Source organism: Scyliorhinus canicula, chromosome 25, assembly GCF_902713615.1.
Source record: "Scyliorhinus canicula chromosome 25, sScyCan1.1, whole genome shotgun sequence".
NCBI classification, from domain to species: Eukaryota; Metazoa; Chordata; class Chondrichthyes; order Carcharhiniformes; family Scyliorhinidae; genus Scyliorhinus; species Scyliorhinus canicula.
The window spans coordinates 22,319,194-22,342,312 of record NC_052170.1 but is presented as its reverse complement, the minus strand read 5'-3'; the positions used below and the strand labels follow the sequence as shown (position 1 = coordinate 22,342,312).

Sequence of the window (23,119 nt, the reverse complement as noted above, 5' to 3'; positions counted from 1 at the left end):
ACTTCCCTCCAACTACCCTCAAACTTCCCTTTATCTTCCCCAAAACTCCCTCCATCTCCTCCTCAAAACTCCCTCCATCTCCCCCTCAAACCTCCCTCCATCTCCCCCTCAAACCTCCCTCCATCTCCCCCTCAAAGCTCCCTTCATCTCTCCCTCAAAGCTCCCTCCATCTCCCTCTCAAACCTCCCTCCATCACCCCTCAAAGCTCCCTTCATCTCCCCCTCAAAACTCCCTCCAACTACCCTCAAACTTCCCTTTATTTCCCCCACAACTCCCTCCATCTCCCCCTCAAAACTCCCTCCATCCCCCCTCACTCCCTCCATCCCCCCTCACTCCCTCCAACCCCCCTCAAAACTCCCTTCATCTCCCCCTCAAAACTCCCTTCATCTCCCCCTCAAAACTCCCTCCAACTACCCTCAAAACGCCCTTCTCCTCCCTCTCAAACCATCTCTCCAACTACCCTAAAACCTCCCTCTATATCCCCCTCAAAACTCCCTTCATCTCCCCCTCAAAACTCCCTTCATCTCCCCCTCAAAACTCCCTTCACCTTCCCCTCAAAACTCCCTCCAACTACCCTCAAATCTCCCTCCATCTCCCCCACAACTCCCTCAAACTACCCTCAAAACTCCCTTCATCTCCCTCTCAAACCATCTCTCCAACTACCCTCAAAACTCCCTTCATCACCCCCTTAAAACTCTCTCCAACTACCCTCAAAATTCCCTTCATCTCCCTCTCAAAACTCCCTCCAGCTACACTCAAATCTCCCTTCATCTCCCCCTCAAAACTCCCTCCAGCTAAACTCAAATCTCCCTCCATCTCCCCCCCACAACTCCCTCAAACTACCCTCAAAACGCCCTTCACACCATCTCTCCAACTACCCTCAAAACTCCCTCCATATCCCCCTCAAAACTCCCTTCATCTCCCCCTCAAAACTCCCTTCACCTTCCCCTCAAAACTCCCTCCAACTACCCTCAAATCTCCCTCCATCTCCCGTCAAAACTCCCTCCATCTCCCTACAAAACAAACTCCACCTCCCCCAAACCTTTCTCCATCTCCCCTCAAACATCCCTCTATTTTCCCTCACACATTCTACCATCTCCCTTCAAACAGAAATTGCTCCGGGGGTATATGACATAGGAGTAGCATTGACAGAAACATGGCTCAAGCCAGAACAGAACTGGATACTTAACATCCCAGGTTCTAAGGTTTTTAGTAAGAACAGGGTGAGTAAAACGGGAGCAGTCTTGGTCAAAGATAATATCATAGTCCTCAAACAAGATACAGTTCCTGAATTAGAATCTTTCTGGTTCGAGGTGAGAAACAGGAAGCGAGTGGTGACCTTGTTTGATGTTTACGATCGACCTCCAAATAGTGGAGAGGAAGTGGAAGAGAGCATTTCTAGGTATTTTATGGAAACCTGCAGGACAAGTAGATTTGTGATAGTTAGCGATCTCAATTACCTATGAGGGACTGGGAAACGTGTAGAGTGCGGGACATGGAAGGAGAGAAATTCCTGCAGTGTGTGCAGAAGAACTTTCTGGAACAGTAAATTTCCAGTGTTACCAGGGAACAAGCTATGCTGAGTCTGGTCCTGGGAAATGAAGCAGGGCAGGTGGAGAACGTCAGAGTGGGGGAGCAGTTGGGAAATAGCAATCATAATATAATAAGGTTCAATATTAAGTTGGAAAATGATTTAAAAATCAGTCACGGATTAAGATCCCAGTCTGGAAAAGGGAATATTTTAGGGGTCTGAAAGTTGAACTGGAGCAGGTTGATTGGAAACGCATTTTGATGGATAAAACAGCGGATGAAAAATGGAAGTCTTTCACAGGAGAGATGTACAGTAAGAAGTCTTACAACACCAGGTTAAAGTCCAACAGGTTTGTTTCAAACACGAGCTTTCGGAGCGCAGCTCCTTCCTCAGGAGAGATGAATAGGGTGCAAGCTAGGTACATACCCATGAGAAATAAATATGGGGTATCCAAATTTAGAGTACCTGGATGACCAAGGATATATCTCTCCTGTGAAAGACATTTAAAAAAACATACAGGCACACAAACACAATCACACTCACGCACAAACACACACACACAATCACACTCACGCACAAACATAATCACACTCACGCACAAACACAATCACACTCATGCACAAACACAATCACACTCACGCACAAACACAATCACACTCACGCACAAACACAATCACACTCACACGCAATCACACTCACCCACAATCACACTCACACACAAAAGCAATCAGTCTCACACAATCACACACACACAATCACACTCACACACAAACACAATCACACACACACAAACACAAACACAATCACACACACACAATCACACTCACACACGCACACAAACACAATCACACTCACACACAAACACAATCACACACACACAATCACACTCACACACAAACACAATCATACTCACACACAATCACACTCACACACAATCACACTCACACTCACACACAATCACACTCACACTCACACACAATCACACTCACACAAACACAATCACACTCACACACAATCACACTCACACAAACACAATCACACTCATACACAATCACACTCACACACAAACACAATCACACTCACACACAATCACACTCACACACAATCACACTCACACAATCACACTCACACAATCACACTCACACAATCACACTCACACTCACACACAATCACACTCACACACAAACACAATCACACACAAACACAATCACACTCACACTCACACACAATCACACTCACACACAAACACACTCATTCATTTAGACACACACACAAACCCAATACAAACCTACACAAATTCACATACACTCACACACCTCTCTCTCTCATACATACTCACACACTCACAGACACACTCAGACACAAACACACTCACACAGACACACGCTCACACAAACACACACACACTCACATACATTCACACACACTCACTCACAACCACATACACACAGGCATGCTCACATACACTCACATTCACACTCACACACAATCACACTCGCACACAAACACAATCACACTCACACTCAAACACAATCACACTCACACTCAAACACAATCACACTCACACTCACTTACATATACTCACTTGCGCCCTCTCTCACTCATACTTACACACACACTCTCACATACACACACACACACAAACAAACTCACACACGCACATACACACTCATACACAAACTCACACACGCACATACACACAAACACGCTCACACACACACACTCTCACATACACACACACTCTCACATACACACACACTCTCACATACACACACAAACAAACTCACACACGCACATACACACACATACAAACACATACACACTCACACAAACTCACACACACAAACACGCTCACACAGACACACACAGAAACCCACACACGTACATTCACACACACACAAACTCGCATACTCGCCTATACTCACACACAAACACACTCACCCACACACACACAAACACACACAAACCCACACACACACTCACACAAAACATACACATATTCACACTCACACAAACACACTCTTACACACACTCACACACTTCCTCACACACATGAACGCACATGAACAAATAAACACATGCACTCACATACATTCACACAGGCACTCACACATATGCACTCATACATTCACACTCAGACACACACTTACACACATGAACACACTCTTACACACACTCACACACTTCCTCACACACATGTACGCACATGAACAAATAAACACATGCACTCACATACATTCACACAGGCACTCACACATATGCACTCATACATTCACACTCAGACACACACTTACACACATGAACACACACACACACACACACACACTCTCACATACACACTCACAAACACACACTACCCATTCATAAAACGTGCAGTCACACAATCGCACAACAAAACGCAATTCATATTCACAAAAACCTTTCCATTTACCTTGATTTTGGTGCACACAGATATGTGATAATTTAGATTAACTTTTCCGTTTCAATTTTTAAAATCTGCTCACAGAATGTGTGTGTCTGGTAACTCCAGTATTTATTACCCATCCAAGTACAGTTCTGTGCTGTACTGTTCTATTCTATTCTATTCTAAGTTACCATGGTGGTCAGCTGCCTTCCTGAGCCGCTGGAATCATTGTGGAGTAAGTACACCCACTGTGCTGTTAGGGAGGGAGTTCCAGGATGTTGACCCAGCGACGGTGAAGGAACGGCTGATATATTTCCAGGTCAGGATGGTCAGTGACTCGGAGGGGAACCTGCAGATGGTGGGGTTCTCAACGTGTCTGCTTCCCTTGTGCTCCGAAGCAGAGCCGTGGGTTTGGATGGCCTTGGTGAGTTGCTGCAGTGCGTCTTGTAGCTGCCACTGTGCGTCGGTGGTGGAGGGAGTGGATGTTTAATGTGGTGGATGGGACGACAGTCAAGCAGCCTGCTTTGTCCTGGATAGTGCCGAGCCTCTGGAGTATTATTGGAGCCGGAGTCATCCTGTAATAAATGAATTAGGAGCAGGAAGTAGGCCATTTGGGCTCTCGAGCCAACTTCACTATTGGATATGATCATAGCTGAGAAGATTGTGGCCTAAACTCCACATTCCTCCTACCCCCCCCCGATAACCTTTGACTCCCTTGTTAGTCAAGAACCAACCTACCTATGCCTCATAAACATCAATCCCATCATTCCCTGGGGAGGAGAGTTCCCGAGACTCACGGCCCTTTGAGATAAACCATTCTCCTCATCTCCGTCTTATACAGACGGCCCTTTATTGTTAAACAGTGACCCCCCGAGTTCGTGATTCTCCCACAAGAGGAAACATCCTCTCCACATCCACCCGGTCAATACCCCTCAGCATCTTAAAGGTTTGAATGAGAGCAATGAGGAGAGATTGAATAAACTGGGATTGTTCACCCTCGAGAGGCTGAGGGGCGACCTGATGGAAGTTTATACAATTATTAGGGATGTAGATCGGGTGAAAGGTTGGAGGCTTTTTCCCAGGGCGGAAATGACAATCACAAGGGGGCACAGGTTCAAGGTGAGGGGTGAAAGGTTCAGTGGAGATGTGCGGGCATGTTTTTTACACAGGGGGTGTTGGTGGCCTGGAATGCACGGCCAAGTGAGGTTGTTGAGGCGGATACGTTAGCGACCTTTAAGACTTATCTGGATTGCATATGAATAGACGGGGTATCGAAGGATACAGGCAGTTGGTCCAGTTAGGACACGTGATTGGCGCAGACTTGGAGGGCCAAAGGGCCTGTTCCTGTGCTGTATTGTTCTTTGTTCTGTTCTTTGAGGTCCCCTCTCAATCTTCCAACCTCCAGTGGTGACAGGCCCTGGCTATCCAACTTTTTATCTTTAGAAAATCCCCTCTTCACCCCAGGTATCAGTCGAGTGAACCGTCTCTAATGCATTTATAACGAGACCGTAACTGCACACGGTATTCCATTTTGGAACATTTTTATGTTCCATTGCCCTTGCAATCAACGACAACATTCCATGGGCGGGATCCCCCGCTTCGCCAGCAGCTCACTCACGCCGGTGGATTTCCCGACTGCCTGGGGGTGCCCACAATGGGTGCCGGGACGGAGAATCCCGCTGCCGGTGGGGGGGGGGGGGGGGGGGGGGGGGCGCACCGCACCGGAAAATGGGTGGGTCAGGATGGAGAACCCTGCCCCATATATGTCTCCAGAATCACTTGCTGTATCTGCATACTCACTTCCCTTGATTCACGTACCCGGACACCCAGATCCCTCTGTACCTCCGAGTTCTGGAATCCCTTTCCGTTGAAATAACCTTCCGCTTACCTATTCTTCCTGCCAAGTGGGCCGTTTCACATTATCCCACATCATACTCCATGTACGAGTGTTATCCGCTCATTTAACCAATGTCCCTTTGCCGACCACTTACGTCCTCTTCACAACTTACTTACTTTCCGACCTATCTTTGTGCCATCAGCACATTTAGCAACCAATCATCGCTTCTTCCAAGATATTGATATAAATTATAAATAGTTGACGCCCCATCACTGATCCCTGTTTGTCACATCTTGCCAACCCCCCAAAAAAACTCATTTATGCCTACTCTGAGCTTACTGTTAGCGAACCAATCCTCTATCATGTTAATCTGTTGCCCCTGCACCGTGAGCTCTTATCTCGCCTTGTAACCTTTGATGTGGCACCGTGTCAAATGCTTTCTGGTAATCTAAGTACATCACATTCACAGGTTCACCTTTACCCACATTGAACTCCAATAGGTTAGCCACACATGATTCGTCAGATAAGGGGAGAGTATTCATTCACACCCCTGACCTCTGCCTTGAGGAGTCAGGATGTGAGTTACTCACTGTGGAAGGGTCCCTCTCATTTGTTCCTGTTTGTTCCTGTTCAGTCCCTCTTTATTATCTTGATTCCCCTTTCTTTTATTTTGCCGTTACATTTTTGATACATGGCTGTTTAATGGACCTGTGACTTTAAGGCAAAGCAGCCAGGTAAGCAGCATGTGCCTTTAATTCAAACATAGGTTTCCAAAGGCTGTGCTGTTTTAGACTGGTGATTGGAGATTGGTTGGCATCAGTGATGACTCGGTTTGGTGGATTTGGTTGATAGCCAATGAATTGGCCCAGAAGGCAGTGCTCTGCCCGGTGACAGGTGATGGTTGGATCTGATTCCGCTGGAATGTTTCCGAGCTGCAAGGGTGGAGCTTCTGGTTTCAGTTTGACTGCTGGCAGGCCTGAGGAAGGATTTCTCTCCTCTCCCCTCTCCGCTTTCTCCAGGGAGACTGGGCGGGATTCTCCCAACGGGAGTCAAAGTGCCGACGCCGGAGTAAAAACCGGAGTGTTTTACTCCGGCGTCGGCGCCCGTTCCCATCCCCCTATTCTCCCGCCTCCGTGGGGCTAGCAGGGGCGTCGCGCGATTTACGGGGGCGGGGCCTTGGCGAGGCGTCAGAGATCTGGTGCCGCATAAAAGGCGCCTTGGGTCCCGCGCATGCGCAGTTGGGCCGGCGCCAACTAGCGCGTGCGCGGTGGCTGTCCTCCCCCAGGCCGACCCGCACAGAAATGGCGCATGGATCCAGGTTTGCCCGCGGAAGAAAGGAAGCCAGCCGACAGAGAGGCCGGCTCGCCGATCGGTGGGTCCCGATCGCGTACCAGGCCACTCCGGAGGACCTCCCCGGGGTGGGAAACCCCCCCACAGGAGCTCCAGATCCCGCCATCCCAAGAGCAGGTTAGAACGGCGCCGGCGGGACTGTCATTTTTTTCGCTGGCTGCTCGGCCCGTCCGGGCCGGAGAATCGGCGCTCGCCCTTTGCGGCCCGGCGCGATTCATGCGGCGCTGATTTCGGGGGGGGGGTTGGGAGAATCGCGTGCGGGGGTCGGGGCAGAGCGGCGCGATTCGCGTGGTGCCCCGGCGATTCTCCCACCCAGCTGGGGGTGGGGAGAGAATCCCACCCACTGTGTTTCTGAACTGGCAGGGGGCCTGGTTGAATCCACGTACAGGAGAACCATTACAGGCTGTGCCAGCAGGGGGGGGAAATGACCAACTCTCTCGGCTGAAAACGCAGAGGCCTTGGAAACAAACCACAAACTGAAAGTAGAGTTTGATGTGGAGCAAAGGAAGAGCTGTGAGTAATTAATTTCTAAACCACAGAGAAGATCATTACAGGCTACAAACCAAGGACTTTGTTCAACAAGCTTCCTGGGAAGAAAGCATGCGAAAGACCCACCATCTGAAACAGAGGGCGCGATTCTTCGAATAAATCTTCCAAGCGAGCGGGAATTGCTGCGAGTTTCCTGGCCCTCGGCCCAGCGAGGCCGGGAGAGATAGACATAGACATAGAACAGTACAGTGCCCTGTTCCCCCGAGAGTCCCGGGGGGTGGGCCGCAGGCTAGTCAGTGCTGCCTGGAATGAGGGAGGCAGCCGGCTGCCTCCACCTCTGATGTGCATCCTGGGGACACACCGAGACGTAGCGGTCGTGCTAGGAGCACATCGAGGATCACTGAGGGCACGGGGGGAAGGGGGACGGGTAGGTAGGGGGTGAGGGGTTGGTGGGGTGGGGGATGGGGGGGGGTATGCACCGTGGGAGAGTGGGGGCATGTATTGAACAATAAACACCCTAGTGCACAACCAGTCTGAAGCCTCTGTCACTTACGCCCGCAATACTTCACCCCGTGTCGGTGATGGGTGTGAGCGAGCACTTAGCAGACAGGCAGGGGTCAGGCTAAGGCACAGATTGAGGGGCACCAACGCCCAATTCTCTATGGGTTATCATCACCCTCCTGCCTCGACAGTGACCCGCGACAGTGCCGACACAGTCCTAGCACCCTGGAGTGATGTGAGACATACCCTGGGAGGGCAAATGGGGGTTGCGGGTGGGTAAGAATGCGACGATCGATTAGGCCATGTTCTCGGTGAATGGGGCAAGTATGAGGGCCTCGCATCCGGAGGAAACCCATGCAGACACGGGGAGAATGTGCAACCTCCACGCAATCACACGAGGTTGGAATTGAATCCGGGTCCCTGGCGCCGTGAGGCAGCAGTGAACAAAGAACAAAGAAAGGTACAGCACAGGAACAGGCCCTTCAGCCCTCCAAGCCTGTGCCGACCATGATACCCATCTATCCTCAAATCTTCTACACTTCCTGGGTCCGTATCCCTCTATTCCCATCCAATTCATGTATTTGTCAAGACGCTCCCTAAATGTCACTATCATCCCTGCTTCCACCACCTCCTCCGGCAGCGAGTTCCAGGCACCCACTACCCTCTGTGTAAAAAACTTACCTCACACATCTCCTCTAAACCTTGCCCCTCGCACCTTAACCCTTTGCCCCCTAGTAATTGACCCTTCCACCCTGGGAAAAAGCCTCTGACTATCCACACCTCATAATGTTTAGACTTCTATCAGGTCGCCCCTCAACCTCCATCATTCCAGTGAGAACAAACCGAGTTTATCCAACCTCTCCTCATGGCCAATGCCCTCCATACCAGGCAGCATCCTGGTAAACCTCTTCCGCACCCTCTCTAAAGCCTCCACATCCTTCTGGTAGTGTGGCGACCAGAATTGAACACCATACTCCAAGTGAGGCCTATTTCTGACAAGCTCCCATTGTCTCTTTTTTTATACTGTCCCACGGTGTAGTTACAATTAAGATGCCTGTACATCATTCCCACAAGTGACGTCTATACAGCTGCATCATGACTTGCCAATTTTTATATTCAATGCCTCGGCCAATGAAGGCAAGCATGCCGTATGCCTTCTTGACTACCTTCTCCACCTGTGTTGCCCCTTTCAGTGACCTGTGGACCTGTACACCTTTGCCTGTCAATACACTTAAGAGTTCTACCATTTACTGTATATTTCCCACCAATATTAGACCTTCCAAAATGCATTACCTCACATTTGTCCGGATTAAACTCCATCTGCCACATCTCCGCCCAAGTTAATCAGACCAGTCACATTTTCCTCCAAATCACTTTTATATATTACAAAGGTCCCAGCACTGATCCCTGCGGAACACCACTAGTCACAGCCCTCCACACCCTTTTACTGATACCCTGTCTTCGATGACCGAAACAGTTCTGCATCCATCTTGCCAACTCACATCGCCTCATAGAACAGTACAGCACAGAACAGGCCCTTCGGCCCTCGATGTTGTGCCAAGCCATGATCACCCTACTCAAATCCACCCTATACCCGTTACCCAACAACCCCCCCTAACCTTACTTTTTAGGACACTACGGGCAATTTAGCATGGCCCATCCACCTAACCCGCACATCTTTGGACTGTGGGAGGAAACCGGAGCACCCGGAGGAAACCAACGCACACACGGGGAGGCCATGCAGACTCCGCACAGACAGTGACCCAGCCGGGAATCGAACCTGGGACCCTGGAGCTGTGAAGCATTTATGCTAACCACCATGCTACCGTGCTGCCCTATTTCTGACAAGCTCCCATTATCTCTTTCTTTATACTGTCCCACGGTGTAGTTACAATTAGGGGGCCTGCACATCATTCCCATAAGTGACACGTCTTCACCGTTTCACACCTCAACCTAAACATCTTCTAAATCCTGGATTCCTGAACTTCGGTCATCCCTGTGTAACGAGCGAATGCCGTCAATTCATTAACAGGGCTTCCCCTCCATGTAAACCCGGAGAAGGGGTGCACCAGGGGCAGGATCTGGACCTTGCTGCCTGAAAGAGTGGTGGAGGCGGGAACCCTCACAGCGTTTAAGAAGCATTTAGATGAGACCTCGAAACGCCAGCATAGACAGGGCTACGGACTAAGTGCTGCAAAATGAGGTTAGAATATGTAGGCTGTCACAGATACGATGGGCCGAATGGCCTATTTCTGTGCTGTGAACTCTATGACTGCCCTCTCCTCTCCTATCCTGGTGAACCATTTGACTGTGTGGTAGTGGTCAGGCCCCTTCAACACCCGCTCCCCAATTCAATCCAGGCCCGGGCTTATTACCTCACAATCAGCCATTCTTTTGATTGGCTGACCTCGCAATGTGGGCGGCACGGTAGCACAAGTGGCTAGCACTGTGGCTTCACAGCGCCAGGGTCCCAGGTTCGATTCCCCGCTGGGTCACTGTCTGTGCAGACTCTGCACGTTCTCCCCGTGCCTGCGTGGGTTTCCTCCGGGTGCTCCAGTCCCAGGGTTACCGTGAGGGAGGGAAGTGGGGTACAGTGAGGGGGAGTTAGGGGGTGTGGGGGAGGGAAGTGGGGTACAGTTAGGGGGAGTTAGGGGGATGTGGGGGAGGGGAGTGGGGTACAGTGAGGTAGAGTTTGGGGGAGTGGGGGAGGGGAGTGGGGTACAGTTAGGGGGTGTGGGGGAGGGGAGTTGGGTACAGTGGGGGAGAGTTAGGGGGAGTGGGGGAGGGGAGTGGGGTACAGTTAGGGGGTGTGGGGGAGGGGAGTTGGGTACAGTGGGGGAGAGTTAGGGGGTGTGGGGGAGGGGAGTTGGGTACAGTGAGGGGGAGTTAGGGGATGTGGGGGAGGGGAGTTGGGTACAGTGAGGGGGAGTTAGGAGGTGTGGCGGAGGGGAGTGGGGTATGGGGAGGGGAGTGGGGTACAGTGGGGGAGAGTTAGGGGGTGGAGGGGAGGGGTACAGTGAGGGGGAGTTAAGGGGTGTGGGGGAGGGAAGTGGGGTACAGTGAGGGAGAGTTAGGGGGTGTGGGGGAGGGGAGGGGAGTGGGGTACAGTGAGGGGGAGTTTGGGGGGAGGGGAGTGGGGTACAGTGAGGGAGAGTTTGGGGGAGGGGAGGGGAGTTGGGTACAGTGAGGGGAGTTAGGGGGTGTGGGGGAGGGTAGGGGAGGGGAGGGGAGTGGGGTACAGTGAGGGGAGGGGAGTTGGGTACAGTTAGGGGGTGTGGGGGAGGGGAGTGGGGTACAGTGAGGGGGAGTGGGGGAGGAGAGGGGAGTGGGCAACAGTGAGGGGGAGTTAGGGGGTGTGGGAGTGGGGTACAGTGAGGGGAGTTAGGGTGTGTGGGGGAGGGGAGTGGGGTACAGTGAGGGGGAGTTAGGGGTTGTGGGGGAGGGGAGTGGGGTACAGTGAGGTGGAGTTAGGGGGTGTGGGGTAGGGGAGTGGGCTATAGTGAGGGGGAGTTGGGTACAGTGAGGGGAGTTAGGGGGAGTGGGGTACAGTGCGGGGGAGTTAGGGGGAGTGGGGGAGGAGAGGGGTGTGGGCAACAGTGAGGGGGAGTTAGGGGGTGTGGGGTACAGTGAGGGGAGTTAGGGTGTGTGGGGGAGGGGAGTGAGGGGGAGTTATGGGTTGTGGGGGAGGGGAGTGGGGTACAGTGAGGCGGAGTTAGGGGGTGTGGGGGAGGGGAGTGGGCTATAGTGAGGGGGAGTGGAGTTGGGTACAGTGAGGGGAGTTAGGGGGAGTGGGGGAGGGGAGTTGAGTGCAGTGAGGGGAGTTTGGGGGAGTGGGGGAGGGGAGTTGGGGACAGTGAGGGAGAGTTTGGGAGTGTGGGGGAGGGGAGTTGGGTACAGTGAGGGGAGTTAGGGGGAGTGGGGGAGAGGAGTGGGCAACAGTGAGGGAGAGTTAATTATTTTTTTTATTACATGAGGTACAATGGGTTTGAGTTGGGGTGTTTGGGGCTATAAAGGGGTTTGGGGGTTGGGTTAGGATTAGGGTTAGGGACAACCTGGTGAGATGTCCTGTGGTCCCTCCTTTTGCCCCATTGTGGGCCATGCCTCTCAATCAGGAACCGGGACAATTGGGCCATTTATGTCAACCTCAGGACTTAATCCTCCCCCCCCCCCCCCCCCCCGCCCCCCCCCCCCCCCCTCCATTTTCCTTAATCCCACACCCACTGCCCTCTGTGTAAAAACACAACCCTCCTAACGTCAAGGAACTTGAATACCGAACGACCATTCCAGGTTCCACTGGAGCCCAATTGTGCCCTCAACAGATGCAGCAAGCATTAGAATAACCCTATCCTCCTAAACCTCGGCCCAGTAACTATAAACATGCTTGCACGCACTTTGCATATGGGGCTGAAGTTAGCAACGTTGAAAATCCGTCGTATCGACATCAGTTTAGAATTCTTAGAAAAGGACGAATCATTCAGCAGCCAACTAGTCCCCTGGTTACACTTTGGAAAACATTGCAACATTCTGCAGCTCGCCATTTCCAAATACATTGGCCTGGAATTTCCTGCATATTTAAGCTCAGAGATATTCTTAACTGAGGGATTAAGTGTGTGGTAAACGGAGGCCCCAAGGTCAAATTCGTTGTTTAAATGGAGGAGCCTCTTTCTGTAAATAAATAACCAAGTTTAACAGTAACAGTAACTCAGCACGACAGTAGGAACCCTAATAACTATGAACGCAGGAGCAGTAGTAAAACAGGTTTTGCCCACCCACAGACTGCAGTAAAACATTGTACGAAAAACGACACTCTACACACAGGAACGAACGTTTGCGAAGATCCACGCGTAAGTGAGCTATTCCCAAATTTAATCTCTCTCTGACAACAGTCTATTTACCCCTCCGTCCAAAACACACATCCACCATATGGGCAGCAGGGTAGCATTGTGGTTAGCACAACTGCTTCACAGCTCCAGGGTCCCAGGTTCGATTCCGGCTTGGGTCACTGTCTGTGCGGAGTCTGCACATCCTCCCCATGTGGGCGTGGGTTTCCTCCGGGTGCTCCGGAATCCTCCCACAGTCCAAAGATGTGCAGATTAGGTGGATTGGCCGTGATAAATTGCCCTTAGTGTCCAAAATTGCCCTTAGTGTTGGGTGGGGTTACTGGGTTATGGGGATAGGGTGGAGGTGTTAACCTTGGGTAGGGTGCTCTTTCCAAGGGCCGGTGCAGGCTCGATGGGCCGAATGGCCTCCTTCTGCACTGTAAATTCTATGATCCCCAAGCATAACTTAACACTGGCAGCCTGGGGGAGCAGACAGCAAGGGATGCATTTCCAGCTCTAACATCCAGGTCACTCCTGCAGTGGAAGCTCCAGGCTTTGCTGGGAATTATATATCTTTCCGGGAATGAGGACAAAGCGGTTTTCCTTAATTTCAGTTGCGCAAAAATCACAGCGAATTCCAAAATCCCCTGACTATTCCGAAAGTCAGGATTTAATTTTTCTTTAATCTTTCAGGGGGTGTGGACGTTGCTGGATGAGCCCACCATTTGTTACCCATTCCTAATTGCCCATTGATGGAACCATCAATTCACCAGACACGTGTTTCCGATGTGAATCTAGGCTTTAATCGACTTACTTCAGAGCCAGCCTGTTACCTGTCGATGAACTCGTAGTGACCCAGGCTGACTCTGGATACGGGTACTTATACAGCTGCACTAGGGGGAGGAGTCATGGGCGGAGCCAAGGGTGGAGCCCAGTACAAGTTCCTGAGTGCTGCCAGCGCTACTCCCCCTAGTGGTAGGATAGCGCTACTGCACTCACAAAGACAGTGTGAATTAACATATATATTACATTCACCACACCCTTGAACTGAGGGGCTCGCTCAACCATTTCAGAGGCCAGTTAAGACCACGTTGCTGTCGGTCTGGAGTCACATCTAGGCCAGACCGGGTAAGGATGGCAGATTTCCCTCTCGAAAGAGCCATTGGTGTACCAGATGGGTTTTTACAACAAGCAATGATAGTTTCATGGTCACTGTCATAGTGCTGGGTCCCAATGACCGATGACCAAGGGCTTAGAACAGTTTATTCACCAGTCTGAGTAGCTCTGAATGCCAGTACTCTCTGCCCATGCTCCGGAGAGAACTCCCATCACGTGACCAATCGGTCTATAGCCCCCGCTGGTTTTATAATCCCACATTTATCACTGCACCAGCTGCCGTGGTGGGATTAATGCGAACCCGCATTATCCTGGGCCTCTGGGCGGCACGGTAGCACAGCGGTTAGCACAACTGCTTCACAGTTCCATGGTCCCAGGTTCGATTCCTGGCTTGGGTCACCGTCTGTGCAGAGTCTGCACGTTCTCCCCGTGTCTGCATGGGTTTCCTCCGGGTGCTCCGGTTTCCTCCCACAGTCCAAAGATGTGCAGGTTAGGTGGATTGGCCATGATAAATTGTCCTTAGTGTTCAAAATTGTCCTTAGTGTTGGGTGGGGTTACTGGGTTATGGGGATAGGGTGGAGGTGTGGGTAGGGTGCTCTTTCCAAGGGCCGGTGTAGGCACGATGGGCCGAATGGCCTCCTTCTGCACTGTAAATTCTATCAAATTACTAGTCCGAGGACAGAACCACTACATCACCATCTCCCTGAAGTTCATGCTGACCAAGATGAGCAGTAGATGCTAAATACCAATGAGATACATGAAGGTACCTCCAGCTGTCACTATTCTCTGAAGTTTTCTGAGGGTTCCTCTACCTTTACTGAGCTATGGTGTGGAGATGGCGGCGTTGGACACAGTAAGAAGTCTTACACCAGGTTAAAGTCAAACGACCAACGATGGTCATCAAGGCCGCACGTCAAGAGGCACGGCAGCTCACACGGCCGATGACGTCCGCCGCGCATGCGCAGTTGGCGTCTTTCTCCTCAGCTACCCAGCAAGACATGGCGGCTTGGTCTTGCCGGGCGGCGGAGGGGAAAGAGTGCGTCTGTTTTGGACGCTGGCCCGACGATCGGTGGGCACCGATCGCGGGCCTGTCCCCTCCCGAGCACAGTCGTGGAGCTCCCGTGCCAATCGCGCCTCTAGATGCCCCAAACGGGCATCTGCCGGCCGTTTCACCACGACAGCGAGCAGGTGTGTTTGCTGCCGTGGTGAAACGGGCGTGAAGGCCCGGCCGCTCGGCCCATCAGCCTCGGAGAATCGGCGCTCGCCGTAAAAAACGACGAGCGGCAATTCGTGGCGTGGGTCGGGTGTGGGGGGGGCGGGGGGGGGGAGAATAGCAGCAGGGCGTGAAAAATGTCGGGAGGCCCTCCCGCTATTCTCCCACCCGGAGTGGGGGGCGGAGAATCGCGCCCAACAGGTTTGTTTCGAATCACTAGCTTTCGAAGCACTGCTCCTTCCTCAGGTCAAACTGAGCTAGTCATAAGTCTTACAACACCAGGTTAAAGCCAACAGGTTTGTTTCGAATCACTAGCTTTCGAAGCACTGCTCCTTCCTCAGGTCAAACTGAGCTAGTCAAAAGTCTTATAACACCAGGTTAAAGCCAACAGGTTTGTTTCGAATCACTAGCTTTCGGAGAGCAGCTTCTTCTTCAGGTGCAGCAGTCGAGGGCATTCAGCCTCTGATCTCCGGGTAAGCGTTCTCCAAGGTGGCCTTCAGGACACGCGACAACGCAGAATCGCCGAGCAGAAACTTATAGCCAAGTTCCGCACACGTGTACGGCCTCAACCGGGACTTTGGATGCATGCCGCATTACATTCACCCCCCACCATTTGGCCTGGACTTGCAAAATCCTACCAACTGTCCTGGCCTGAGACAATTCACACCTCTTTAACCTGGGGTTACCCCTCTCTCTGTAAAGAATTAATTACCTGCAAAGACTCGCATTCAAAGTATCGTCTTGCATTTTTCACTTTGTCTATATATGTGTTTGTGAAACCCATCTCTCCACTCACCTAATGAAGGAGCTGCGCTCCGAAAGCTAGTGATTTGAAACAAACCTGTTGGACTTTAACCTGGTGTTGTAAGGCTTCTTACTGTGCCCACCCCAGTCCAACGCCGGCATCTCCACATCTTTACTGAGCGAGCAAAAGGTCCATTGTCTCCCTAAAACTGGGATTGTGGAGGATTCTCCCAAGCTGCCCCACCCATCAACAGATTGATATGTAACGTTTACCAGAAAAAGTACCTCACAGGTACACTACCTCACAGGTACACTACCTCACAGGTACACTACCTCACAGGTACAATACCTCACAGGTACACTACCTCACAGGTACAATACCTCCCATGTACAATACCTCACAGGTACGATATCTCACAGGTACACTACCTCACAGGTACACTACCTCACAGGTACAATATCTCACAGGTACGATACCTCACAGGTACAGTACCTCACAGGTACAATACCTGACAGGTACACTACCTCACAGGTACAATACCTGACAGGTACACTACCTCACAGGTACAATACCTCACAGGTACACTACCTCACAGGTACACTACCTCACAGGTACAATATCTCACAGGTACACTACCTCACAGGTACACTACCTCACAGGTACAATATCTCACAGGTACACTACCTCACAGGTACACTACCTCACAGGTACAATACCTCACAGGTACACTACCACACAGGTACACAACCACACAGGTACACTACCTCACAGGTACAATACCTCACAGGTACAATACCTGACAGGTACACTACCTCACAGGTACACTACCTCACAGGTACAATACCTCACAGGCACACTACCTCACAGGTACAATACCTCACAGGTACAATACCTGTGAGGTAGTGTACCTGTGAGGTAGTGTACCTGTGAGGTACTGTACCTGTGAGGTATTGTACATGGGAGGTATTGTACCTGTGTTGTAGTGTACCTGTGAGGTATTGTACCTGTGAGGTACTGTACCTGTGAGGTAGTGTACCTGTGAGGTTGTGTACCTGTGAGATATTGTGCCTGTGAGGTAGTGTACCTGTGAGATATTGTACCTGTGCGGTAGTGTACCTGTGCGGTAGTGTACCTGTGAGGTATTGTACCTGTGAGCTATTGTACCTGTGAGATATTGTACCTGTGAGGTACTGTACCTGTGAGGTATTGTACCTGGGAGGTATTGTACCTGTGCGGTATTGTACCTGTGAGATACTGTACCTGTGCGGTAGTGTACCTGTGAGGTAGTGTACCTGTGAGGTAGTGTACCTGTGAGGTATTGTACCTGTGAGGTATTGTACCTGTGAGGTAGTGTACCTGTGAGGTATTGTACCTGTGAGATATTGTACCTGTCAGATATTGTACCTGTGAGGTACTGTACCTCACAGGTACAGTACCTCACAGGTACACTACCTCACAGGTACACTACCGCATAGGTACAATACCTCATAAGGTACACTACCTCACAGTTACAGTACCTCACAGTTACACTACCGCACAGGTACACTACCGCACATGTACACTACCGCACAGGTACAATACCGCACAGGTACAATACCTCACAGGTACACTACCTTACAGGTACAATATCTCACAGATACACTACCTCACAGGTACAATACCTCACAGGTACAATACCTCACAGGTACACTACCACACAGGTACAATACCTCACAGATACACTACCTCACAGGTACAATATCTCACAGGTACACTACCTCACAGGTACACTACCACACAGGTACACTCCCTCACAGGTACAATACCTCACAGGTACACTACCTCACAGGTACACTACCTCACAGGTACACTATCTCACAGGTACACTACCTCACAGGTACAATATCTCACAGGTACACTACCTCACAGGTACAATACCTCCCAGGTACAATACCTCACAGGTACAGTACCACACAGGTACAATATCTCACAGGTACAATAGCTCACAGGTACAATACCTCACAGGTACAATATCTCACAGGTACACTGCCACACAGGTACACTACCTCACAGGTACACTACCTCACAGGTACAATATCTCACAGGTACACTACCTCACAGGTACAGTACCTCACAGGTACACTACCTCACAGATACACTACCACACAGGTACAATACCTCACAGGCACAATATCTCACAGGTACACAACCTCACAGGTACATTACCTCACAGGTACAGTACCTCACAGGTACACTACAACACAGGTACAATACCTCCCATGTACAATACCTCACAAGTACACTACCTCACAGGTACACTACCTCACAGGTACAGTACCTCACAGGTACACTACCTCACAGGTACAATACCTCCCATGTACAATACCTCACAGGTACAGTACCTCACAGGTACACTACCTCACAGGTACATTACCTCACAGGTACAGTACCTCATAGGTACAATACCTCACAGGTACAATGCCTCACAGGTACACTACCACACAGGTACACAACCTCACAGGTACATTTCCTCACAGGTACACTACCACACAGGTACATTACCTCCCAGGTACAATACCTCACAGGTACACTACCTCACAGGTACAATACCTCACAGGTACACTACCTCACAGGTACACTACCTCACAGGTACACTACCTCACAGGTACACTACCACACAGGTACACTACCTCACAGGTACAGTGCCTCACAGGTACACTACCACACAGGTACACTACCTCACAAGTACAATATCTCACAGGTACACTACCTCACAGGTACACTACCTCACAGACACAGTATCTCAAATCCAGCTCCATCGAGACCGATGGCTGTGATAGATTTTGGATGTTTCCGGATATTGGGGTGGGCGGCTCAGGCCTTGGGAAGTCCGTGTCCATCTGTGTCAGCTGGGGGGTCAAGGGTCACTTGGAGAACAACCTTCAATTCCTGGAGACGCCTGGCCAATCCTGGAGGGATGGCCAGCCCACTAACCAGCCCTAGACCCAGAGCGTTAGATGATTATAATTATACATGCGAGTCTATAAAATGCTGATTCGTGTTTTTCTACAATTGGAGGATTCGGTTAGACCCTACATTGGTTTGGCTCAGGACCAGCGACCAATTTCCCCGCATCACGCGATGCTCAGTCCTCTTCTCCAAGTGACCCTTGACCCAACTTGACCCAACCTGATGTGACAAGTGGTGAAGGAAGCAGATTAAACCGTGTCTTAATCTCCAACCAGTTTGGCTTCTTCCCCTTGCTCCCCCTTTCCAAGTCTGTACTTGTGGTTCTAAACTTTACAGAAAACTATGTTGAAATGACACGTTTCTCCCTTTCAGTTACACAGTCGTTGACTGAAGTAAGAACCTCACAGACTCACATCCAAACAGAACTGAGAGACATGGAGAATTCGCGTGAGTTACAAGCTGTCTTCAATGCCTGTTATTCCTGTATTCTTTTCTAATCCCTCTGCACTGGAGGGCAGCACGGTAGCATGGTGGTTAGCATAAATGCTTCACAGCTCCAGGGTCCCAGGTTCGGTTCCCGGCTGGGTCACTGTCTGTGCGGAGTCTGCACGTCCTCCCTGTGTGTGCGTGGGTTTCCTCCAGGTGCTCCGGTTTCCTCCCACAGTCCAAAGATGTGCGGGTTAGGTGGATTGGCCATGCTAAATTGCCCATAGTGTCCTAGGAAGTAAGGTTAAGGGGGTGGGGTTGTTGGGTTACGGGTATAGGGTGGATACGTGGGTTTGAGTAGGGTGATCATTGCTCGGCACAACATCGAGGGCCGAAGGGCCTGTTCTGTGCTGTACTGTTCTAAAAAAAAAATAATTCAAATGCATTTATCAAAGACTAGGGCGGGATTTGCTTTCGGACGCTGAAATCGGGAAACGCGATTGGGTGGAGAATCGGTTCCGACGTCGAAATTGTGGCGGGTGCCGACTTGACAACAAATCGTATTTCTCCGTCAGCTCAACAGCGGCATCACTGCGTACTGAAACGCACGTACCGTAAACATTGTTTGCATATCATTAACGGGACCGACCGCAATCTCGCAGGCCTCCTCGATACTCCGCGTCCAATGAGCCAAGTTCTCGACGGCGCTGTTCTCTTGCGTGCGTTCGAAAATCGTGAAACTGGTATCATGGTTGATGAGGGAGAGGGGGGGGGGGTTAGGGAAAGTGTTCAACATCGCTACAGTTTGCTGACAGTTGTGCCGCTGGCTTGGGGGGGGGGGGGGGTAGGGAAAGTGTTCAACATCGCTACAGTTTGCTGACAGTTGTGCCGCTGGCCGGGGGTGGGGTGGGGGGGGGGGGCTTCTGCCAGGGCTGGGGGGGAGTAGCGGTGGTTGGACAGGAGGTGGGCTGTGGGGTCAGGGTGGACGGGCACAGAACAACATTGCCCAAGCCGGCTAGGCAGCCATGCAGCATCATGCGTCGTATAGGTACCCACCCCCCCCAGGCCACCCCCTAGGTGCCCTGTGGCCCCAGCCGACCCATCAGCGAATCCCGCACTGTTTCCCATTGGAATCGATTGTGTTCCACCTGGCGCCGGTTCTAGCTCCCCGACAGTCGCTGAATCGGTCCAGGTTTGGCGCCAGTTTTGCTCTCGTGGAAGTATATGTTCCAGCCTCGGTGTCAACACATAGTCTCAGAAACGGCAAATCCCACCCCAGATACTTGCACAGATGGAACACAATCTCTCAGATGAGGGGCGGAATTCTCCGACCCCCCCTTGCGGGTTGGAGAATCACCCGGGGCCGGCGTCAATCCCGCCCCCGCCGTGTCCCGAATTCTCCGCCCCCCCAAGATTTAGCGGGGGCGGGAATCGCGCCACGTCGGTCGGCAGGTCCACGCGCCGGTCAGCAGGCCCCCCACGGCAATTCTCCGGCCCGCGATGGGCCGATGTCCCGCAGCTGACAGGCCTCTCCCGCCGGCGTGGTTTAAACCACCTACCTGACCAGCGGGATTGGCGGTGCGGGCGGGCTGCGGGGTCCTGGGGGTGGGCGCGGGGCGATCTGACCCCTGGGGGTTTCCGCACGGTGGCCTGGCCCGCGATCGGGGGCCACCGATCGGCGGGCGGGCCTGTGCCGTGGGGGCACTCTTTTTCTTCCGCCCCCACCGTGGCCTTCATCCCTTCACCATGTCGGAGGCGGAAGAGACCCCCTCCCCTGCGCATGCGCGGGGATGACGTCAGCGGCCGCTGACGCTCCGCGCATGCGCGGACTTACGCCGGCCGGCGAATTTCTTTCGGCCCCGGCTGGCGGGGCGCCAAAGGCCGTTTACGCCAGGCGGCCGAGTGGGAACCACTCTGGTGCGGGCCTTGCCCCTCAATGTGAGGGCTTGGCCCCTAAAGGTGCGGAGAATTCCGCATCTTTGGGGAGGCCCGACGCCGGAGTGGTTCACGCCACTCCAACACGCCGGGACCCCCCCGCCCCGCAGGGTAGGGGAGACATCTGCCCTATCAGCTGGGAATAAACGATTGTAGAGTCTTCAGGTCAGACCCCATCTGTATTCAGCTCTGAACGCCTGGACCCGGATGCTCCCCTGGAGTATATGCTTCTCTTTCCACCCTCACATGGAGGTGGACACCGTTGGCTGGGCCAAAATTTACTGCTCATCCCGAAAGTTAGATACAGCTCTTGGGGTGAAGGGGATCAAGGGATAAGGGGGTGCTGTGTTCTGTGTTATGACCCTGGGAATGATATACACAGAACATCTAGTTCTTCAACTAGAAAGATGATTTATTAACAAACACATGGAAAGATAACTAACAAACTATGATACAGACGATGGCTACTAAATTAATTCAGCGAATTTGCCTGTAGCGACTCTTGCACGATTGACTACCAACTGGCATGTGTCTCAAGCCACATGGCAGATCTCTATCGCCACCAACTGGTTGGAGGTTGTACTGATAACTATATACATTGATGTGTACATGCACGTCGCCACAGGTGAAGGCAGGATTGGATAATCAACCATACTCATAATGAATGGCGGAGCAGGCTCGAAGGGCCGAATGGCCTTCTCCTGCTCCGATTTTCTATGTTTCTATCCTTTCGCAGGCACTCAGAGCATCGAGAGGCTGTGGACTGATTCTCCACAGCACTGCAGGCTAAGGGAGATCAGATTATTGGCCGTTCTGCTCTATACAGAAACAATATTCAGCGGGCAGTCAAAATCAGTCAGGAAAAAAAAATCATAAAAGACCTTGTGAAATAGACCTGTCCCTATTTTCAGTCACTAGGATGTCAGAGGATACAAGAAACTCGCAGGCTGATTTCAGGAGCAAGATTCCACAGGTGAACACTAACTAAGTGTTAAATAAGAATCTGGAAGCTCATTGTTTCTCTGACAACAGGCAACAACGAAAATATGGCTAAATAGTGATGGGGACTGGGCACTTGATCATAGAATCATAGAAAGAGGCCATTCGGCCCATTGAGTCCGAATCGCTGCAGTCCATTGGTGTAGGTACACCCACTGTGCTGTTAGGAAGGGAGGTCCAGGATTTTGCCCCAGCGACAGTGAAGGAACGGCCGATATATTTCCAAATCAGGGTGGTGAGTGACTTGGAGGGGAACCTCCAGGTGGTGGGGTTCCCAGGTATCTGCTGCCCTTGTCCTTCTAGATGATAGTGGCTGTAGGTTTGGAAGGTGAAGGTACTGGATGAGGCATAAGGTACTGGCTATGCTTGGCGTGGATATGTCGACTGGTCTTGATGGTTTGATTCCCAAGTTGCGAAAGGGAGCGGGAGTGGACGTAGCAGAAAGGGGTTTGACATAATACCCCAATCTTCCCTAGATATAAAAACATATTTTCAAAATCATGCGCTGGACAGAGCAGACAGGGAGAAGCTGTTCCTACTCTTAAAAGGATCGAGTACGAGAGGGCACAGATTTAAAGTGATTTGTAAAAGAGGCAAATGTGATGTGAGAAAAAACGTTTTCACACAGCGAGCGGATGGGGTCTGCAATGCACTGTTTGCAAGTGTGGTGGAGGCAGCTTCAATCGAGACACTCGAGAGGGCATTATAGTTTTATATACACTCGAGAGGGCATTATAGTTTTATATACACTTGAACATAGAACAGTACAGCACAGAACAGGCCCCTCGGCCCTCGATGTTGTGC

At 51.4% G+C, this 23,119-nt stretch overlaps 1 protein-coding gene across 1 annotated transcript in view; it reads left to right on the top strand.

Moving 5' to 3' along the window:
- Nucleotides 1-23,119, top strand: part of LOC119957044 — a 147,082-nt gene that overhangs the window by 97,272 nt on the left and 26,691 nt on the right. Inside the window, exon 20 of the mRNA XM_038784639.1 lies at nucleotides 19,328-19,402. Within this exon, the coding sequence (XP_038640567.1) occupies nucleotides 19,328-19,402 (75 nt within the window). The remainder of the gene's footprint in view (nucleotides 1-19,327; nucleotides 19,403-23,119) is intronic.